The following is a 7,722-nucleotide window of genomic DNA, read 5'->3' on the forward strand; positions in this document are numbered from 1 at the left end:
TATTTTCGTGGTAACATTCATTAATAATTAAAAAAAGTTCTAAAGGAAAGATCGATTCGTTTTAGTTTTAGATGTGCGGTCAATTTGTACTACAATAGTAATTGAATCGTCTAGAGACGAGCACTCAAAGTGTAAATGAAATTTCGTCGTCTTGAAAACAATGCCCGATAACGTTATTCTCAACCAATCGGGGGCCATCGATCATGGTTGTACTTGAACCACATGGTATTTGGTGTATTTACATGGTGTGAGAACACACCTGACTGTTAGTTTCGACGTGAACTTCATCCTGCAAATTACTTTTCACAACATTAAAAAATAATAAATTATTTTATTAATTTAAAAAGGAATAAAGTTCTAAATTGTGCGATTAAAAAAAATAGACTAATACAATGGGTTAGTTTGTTATAAATTAATTTATTAAACTTTCGAGTACTTATATTTAAAAATTTTATTTGATAGGGTTCGATTTTATTGAGGCACAAGGCGAAGATTTCGAAAGAGCGCTTGAAAGTACAGGTGAGCATTTTAAAATTAAACCACTTATAAATCACTTATTACTTTATTATTTCACAAACTAATGTTATCTTAGTTTTTGATCGAATTAAAAAATAAAAACATTCACGAACTTGACCTAAATTTCATAAAACAATATCCCAAAATTGAATCAGTTCGGAATATAAAACGATATTTCGCTGGCTTCTTATCACCATCAACTTTAAACGAGGTCGTTATCCGTTCATTTCGCGAATTTAAAACCAACAACAACCACTTTGTACACAACGGTAATTTATTTAAACCTCCAAAATTGACACTTTAAGGCTACAGCGTGAAGAAGAAAAACCAAAAAAAAAAACATGATCGATTATTAACGAAAACCTTGTCATTAATTTTATTTTTTTTATTAAGGATTAAAATCGTTAAGTAGAGTTATTTTAACCGGTCCAATTTATTTTTAATTAACCCGTGATTTTCTTTTATTAATTACATCGTTATTTATTTTTTCATTGAATTTTTTGTTCTTCATTTGCACATTTTTTATTTTTTGTATTTCCTACAAATATCAAATTAATTCAAATTCTATATAAAATAAAGTTATCAACTTTGAGGCGTATAATTTGGTACAACTCAAATATTACTTTATAAGCTCAAAAAGTTACATTTTTTAATTTTAATTGGAGAAAACATTTTTTGTATCTTTTCCCTGCAGTGTCAAATCTTCTATAAGGAAAATTTATAGGAACATTGGCAGTATCGAGTCTTTTGCAAACAGTGTTGAGTCATCTCCAAGCTTGTATAGTGTCTTATTATCAATATCTGGGCTTCTGCCAGTAGTGTCTAGTTATTATAAGGACGATCATATCATTTATTGGTATCTGATCTTCTACGCGTAGTATCTATCATCTGAAAGCAGGATTTAGTCGTTTGCTGGCAGTATCTAATCTTTTGCAAGTAGTGTTTAGTCATGCATAAGGTGGATCATATCATGTATTGGTAGTATTTGGTCTTCTACGCACAGTATCTATCTTCTAAAAGCATCTAATCATTTTATGAGCAATATCTAATCTTCTGGCAGCAAAGTCTAGTGTTCTATAAGAAAGATATAGTCTTCTAATAGAAATATCATTTTTTTTCAAGTAGTACCTAAAATAGAAACTTAAAACTTGGCACAAATTAACCTCAAACGTTCCTTAACAACCTGAATAAGTTTCATTTCTTCATTTCTGGTTGTTTAGGAGAAAACATTTTTTATTTTTAATCCCATTTTCTACAAATGTCAAATAAAATCAGCGACTTTTAAATTTTATTTAATATAAAGTAATTATCATGGAAACTTATAATTTGGTATAACGTAACTTCAAACGTTCCTTTATAACCTCAAAAAGTTTCATTACTTAAATCCTAACCGTTTAGGAGAAAACCATTTTTTTCTTTAACCTCACTTTTAACAGACACTAAATTAACTAGGCGATTTTTAAAATTTTATATAAAATGAATTAATCAACATGGAAACTTAAAACTTGGCACAAATTAACCTCAAACGTTCCTTAACAACCTGAATAAGTTTCATTTCTTCATTTCTGGTTGTTTAGGAGAAAACATTTTTTATTTTTAATCCCATTTTCTACAAATGTCAAATAAAATCAGCGACTTTTAAATTTTATTTAATATAAAGTAATTATCCTGGAAACTTATAATTTGGTATAATGTAACTTCAAACGTTCCTTTATAACCTCAAAAAGTTTCATTTCTTAAATCCTAACCGTTTAGGAGAAAACAATTTTTTTCATTAACCTCACTTTTAACAGACACTAAATTAACTAGGCGATTTTTAAAATTTTATATAAAATGAATTAATCAACATGGAAACTTAAAACTTGGCACAAATTAACCTCAAACGTTCCTTAACAACCTGAATAAGTTTCATTTCTGCATTTCTGGTTGTTTAGGAGAAACCTTTTTTTATTTTTAATCCCATTTTCTACAAATGTCAAATAAAATTAGCGACTTTTAAATTTTATTTAATATAAAGTAATTATTCTGGAAACTTATAATTTGGTATAATGTAACTTCAAACGTTCCTTTATAACCTCAAAAAGTTTCATTTCTTAAATCCTAACCGTTTAGGAGAAAACAATTTTTTTCTTTAACCTCACTTTTAACAGACACTAAATTAACTTGGCGATTTTTAAAGCTTTATATAAAATGAATTAATCAACATGGAAACTTAAAACTTGGCACAAATTAACCTCAAACGTTCCTTAACAACCTGAATAAGTTTCATTTCTTCATTTCTGGTTGTTTAGGAGAAAACATTTTTTATCTTTAATCCCATTTTCTACAAATGTCAAATAAAATCAGCGACTTTTAAATTTTATTTAATATAAAGTAATTATCCTGGAAACTTATAATTTGGTATAATGTAACTTCAAACGTTCCTTTATAACCTCAAAAAGTTTCATTTCTTAAATCCTAACCGTTTAGGAGAAAACAATTTTTTTCTTTAACCTCACTTTTAATTGTCACGAAATTATCTGGGCGATTTTTATAATTTTATATAAAATTAATTAATCAACATGGAAACTTAAAACTTGGCACAAATTAACCTCAAACGTTCCTTAACAACCTGAATAAGTTTCATTTCTTCGTTTCAGGTTGTTTAGGAGAAAACATTTTTTATCTTTAATCCCAATTTCTACAAATGTCAAATAAAATCTGCGACTTTTAAATTTTATTTAATATAAAGTAATTATCCTGGAAACTTATAATTTGGTACAATGTAACTTCAAACGTTCCTTTATAACCTCAAAAAGTTTCATTTCTTAAATCCTAACCGTTTAGGAGAAAACAATTTTTTTCTTTAACCTCACTTTTAACAGACACTAAATTAACTAGGCGATTTTTAAAATTTTATATAAAATGAATTAATCATCATGGAAACTTGAAAATTGGTACAAATTATCTACAAACATTCTTTAACAACCTGAATAAGTTTCATTTCTTCATTTCTGGTTGTTTAGGAGAAAACATTTTTTATTTTTAATCCCATTTTCTACAAATGTCAAATAAAATCAGCGACTTTTAAATTTTATTTAATATAAAGTAATTATCCTGGAAACTTATAATTTGGTATAATGTAACTTCAAACGTTCCTTTATAACCTCAAAAAGTTTCATTTCTTAAATCCTAACCGTTTAGGAGAAAAAATTTTTTTCTTTAACCTCACTTTTAACAGACACTAAATTAACTTGGCGATTTTTAAAGCTTTATATAAAATGAATTAATCATCATGAAAACTTGAAAATTGGTACAAATTATCTTCAAACGTTCCTTAACAACCTGAATAAGTTTCATTTCTTCATTTTAAGTTGTTTAGGAGAAAACATTTTTTATCTATAATCCTATTTTCTACAAATGTCAAATAAAATCAGCGACTTTTAAATTTTATTTAATATAAAGTAATTATCCTGGAAACTTATAATTTGGTATAATGTAACTTCAAACGTTCCTTTATAACCTCAAAAAGTTTCATTACTTAAATCCTAACCGTTTAGGAGAAAACAATTTTTTTCATTAACCTCACTTTTAACAGACACTAAATTAACTAGGCGATTTTTAAAATTTTATATAAAATGAATTAATCAACATGGAAACTTAAAACTTGGCACAAATTAACCTCAAACGTTCCTTAACAACCTGAATAAGTTTCATTTCTTCATTTCTGGTTGTTTAGGAGAAAACATTTTTTATTTTTAATCCCATTTTCTACAAATGTCAAATAAAATCAGCGACTTTTAAATTTTATTTAATATAAAGTAATTATCCTGGAAACTTATAATTTGGTATAATGTAACTTCAAACGTTCCTTTATAACCTCAAAAAGTTTCATTTCTTAAATCCTAACCGTTTAGGAGAAAACAATTTTTTTCTTTAACCTCACTTTTAACAGACACTAAATTAACTAGGCGATTTTTAAAATTTTATATAAAATGAATTAATCAACATGGAAACTTAAAACTTGGCACAAATTAACCTCAAACGTTCCTTAACAACCTGAATAAGTTTCTATTCTTCATTTCTGGTTGTTTAGGAGAAAACATTTTTTAACATATCATGTATTGGTAGTATCTGGTCTTCTACGCACAGTATCTATCTTCTAAAAGCAGTAATTTAATGGTATGCAAGTACATGTGGTATTTTATTAGCAGTATGCCTGCAGTAACAGTGATCTAATCATTTTATGAGCAGTATCTAATCTTCTGGCAGCAAAGTCTAGTGTTCTATAAGAGAGATATAGTCTTCTATTAGAAATATCATTTTTTTTCAAGTAGTACCTAACTTTTTGGAAGAAATATTTTGTCATCAATAACTTTTTGTAGGTTTTGGAAAATTCCATTTCGCACTTTTGGCAGTATGCGGCTTAATTTATATGGACACAGCAATTAGCATAACAATTATGTCGTTCGTTTTGCCATCGGCACAATGTGATTTTCAAATGACATCAAGCGATAAAGGATTATTGACAGCGGCTCCGATGTTAGGTAAATAATTTTGATTCACCTAAACGAATTGAAATAATCGTTTTAATTAAATTTGTTTCAGGAATGTTGCTAGGGTCTTATTTTTGGGGTTGTTTAGCTGACACAAAAGGGCGTAAAATCGTTTTAATTTGGACGCTTTTGATGGATGGAATTTGCGGGATTTTATCAGCTGTTTCTCAATTATACACTATATTTATGATTTTAAGATTTTTAAGTGGATTTGCGTAAGTTTTCAGTTAAATGTTAATTTATATGTGTTTTAATGTATTTTTTTAAATAGAATTGCTGGCGCTATGGGAATTTGTTTCCCATATTTGGGCGAATTCCAACCCAGTAAATACCGCGAGACGATTTTATGTTGGATGGAAATGTTTTGGACCATCGGAGTAATCGTTCTTCCAGGTTTAGCGTGGTTATCAATCCCTTTAGAGATCGATTTAGTATCGGACGTGTTCAAATTTAAAAGTTGGAATTTATTCGTTATTATCTGCTCAATTCCAAGCATCTTATTAGGAGTGTGGTTATTTTTTTTCCCGGAAAGTCCAAAATTCTTGTTGGATATCGGCGAACCAGATGCTGCTTTAGATATATTAAAAAATATTTATTCGAGTAATTCAGGTGATAGTGCATCAAATTATCCAGTAAGTTATTTATTTTATTTAAATTAAAGAAATCGTTTTTAAAACACATTTTCTTTTTAGATAAAAAGTTTACGAGAAAAATCGCGTACGTTCAGCGTAATTTCAAGTCAATCCAACAAATCGATTCGCAGCTTAAGCCTTCGGAAACCAAAAGAATTAAAAATGTTAATCGCCGAGATTTGGGCTCAAACTAAAGCTTTGTGTAAAGCACCCCATTTAAAATATACAATCATCACGTGTTTGATTCAGTTTGGATTGACGACGAGTTATTACACTTTAATGATTTGGTTTCCCGAGCTTTTTTATCGCTTCGAAGAATTCGAAACTATGCATCCCGGAGAATCTGCCTCAGTTTGCGACGTTTCTGCCAGTGTTACAAACGCAACAAGAATGTTTAGAGAAACTGCAAATCCCGCTGATGAATTTTGCGGCGAACCAATCGAAGATTCAGTTTATTTGCACACTTTAATTATTGGTATAGCGTGTATTCCAACTAGTTTATGGTTACCTTTGTGTGTGCATAAACTTGGGGCGAAATTCTTTTTGAGTAAGAAAAACTTTTATTTGGTTTATCAAAAATCATAAATTTTTTTTTAATTAGTTTTTAGTTTATTGGTTGCTGCTGGTGTAACGTTCGGTTTATATTTTGTAACTTCCTCAACATCAAACTTGGTGTTGTCTTGTATTTTCGAAGCTTTAACAAGTTTAGGAATTAGTACGGTTTATTGCGTGATGGTGGACTTATTTCCGACGAATTTAAGAGTTATGGCGGCTGCTTTGTCGTTAACTTTCGGTCGATTAGGCGCTTTATTAGGAAATGTCTTGTTTGGATATTTAATTGATTTGGAATGCGTCGTTCCAATCGTGTTATTCGGTTCTCTCCTAGTTGGTAAGAATACAAAATACGATTTCCACAAGAAACATTTCTAATTTATTGTTTTGCAGGAGCCGGATTGTTATGTTTCCTTTTACCCAACACAGGAAAAGGAGCTTTGGATTAAAACAAATTAATAATCAATATTAATCTAAATGAACGTTAACTGAATGGAATGTGATAAGAAATGTGAATTAGTGATTATAAACTCTAGAGAAAATATTTAGAAATGTGTGTAAATGTAAAATTGTTTAATTAATTTTAAAAGAGAGGAGTGTAAGACACTCAATTAGATGTAATTAGTGCTAGATATATACTTATATCAAGTACTAAACTGTACAGATAAAAATTATTCGTGTTTAAACACCAACATCACATCGTTGAATGTTAATTATTTATTATCTATTCCCAAATGAAGCAGTATTTCACCGAAAATTGTAACCCAACTTTTGTATATAATCCTAATAAATACAAATTGTATCCTACTTTTAACTATAAATAATTATTTGGCGTTACATTATAAAGTTAGTTCAGACTAGTGATGGATATCGATGAAATTGTTATCAAAACTTTAAATATTGTTTTCTCAAAAACTAAAAGTTATTTTTCAAAACGGGTAGGTTCATTGGAAAGAGGACACTTTTATTAACACTTTGGGAAATTTTCATACTCATATCCCAAGAAATAGATTTTATACGAATTTTTAAAACTTAATCGGCGAAAATTGCAAAATTCGATAAAATTGTCGATCATTTAAAAATTTATTTCTTAAGAACTAAAAGTGATTTTTCAAAACGGCTTGTTGCATTAAAAAGAGGACACTATAATTAATAATTGGTGGTATTTCCACAAGGATCCTTCAAGAAATTAATTTTACAGCGAATTTTGAAAATTGCAACATAGAAAATTTTATCAAAACTTCAAATATTGTTTTCTCAAAAACTAAAATTTATTTTAAAAACCGGTAGGTTCATTGTAAAGAGGACACTTTTATTAACACTTTGGGAAATTTTCATACTCATATTCCAAGAAATCGATTTTATACGAATGTTTAAAACTTAATCGGAGAAAATTGCAAAATTCGAAAAAATTGTCGATCATTTCAAAAATTTATTTCTTAAAAACTAGAAGTGATTTCTCAAAACGGCTTGTTGCATTAAAAAGA

At 28.5% G+C, this 7,722-nt stretch overlaps 1 protein-coding gene across 1 annotated transcript; it reads left to right on the top strand.

The window, feature by feature from the left end:
- The first annotated feature begins 287 nt into the window (after positions 1–287).
- On the top strand, positions 288–7,042 carry LOC111420626 (synaptic vesicle glycoprotein 2B-like). Its single transcript, XM_023053654.2, has 8 exons — positions 288–396; positions 463–519; positions 4,881–5,042; positions 5,104–5,266; positions 5,323–5,683; positions 5,744–6,230; positions 6,285–6,572; positions 6,629–7,042. The coding sequence occupies exons 1-8, from the start codon at positions 393–395 to the stop codon at positions 6,682–6,684; spliced, it is 1,578 nt and encodes a 525-aa protein (XP_022909422.1). The 5' UTR covers positions 288–392; the 3' UTR covers positions 6,685–7,042.
- Positions 7,043–7,722: the final 680 nt, after the last annotated feature.

The sequence above is a fragment of the Onthophagus taurus genome, chromosome 10 (genome assembly GCF_036711975.1).
Source record: "Onthophagus taurus isolate NC chromosome 10, IU_Otau_3.0, whole genome shotgun sequence".
Taxonomy (NCBI): Eukaryota; Metazoa; Arthropoda; class Insecta; order Coleoptera; family Scarabaeidae; genus Onthophagus; species Onthophagus taurus.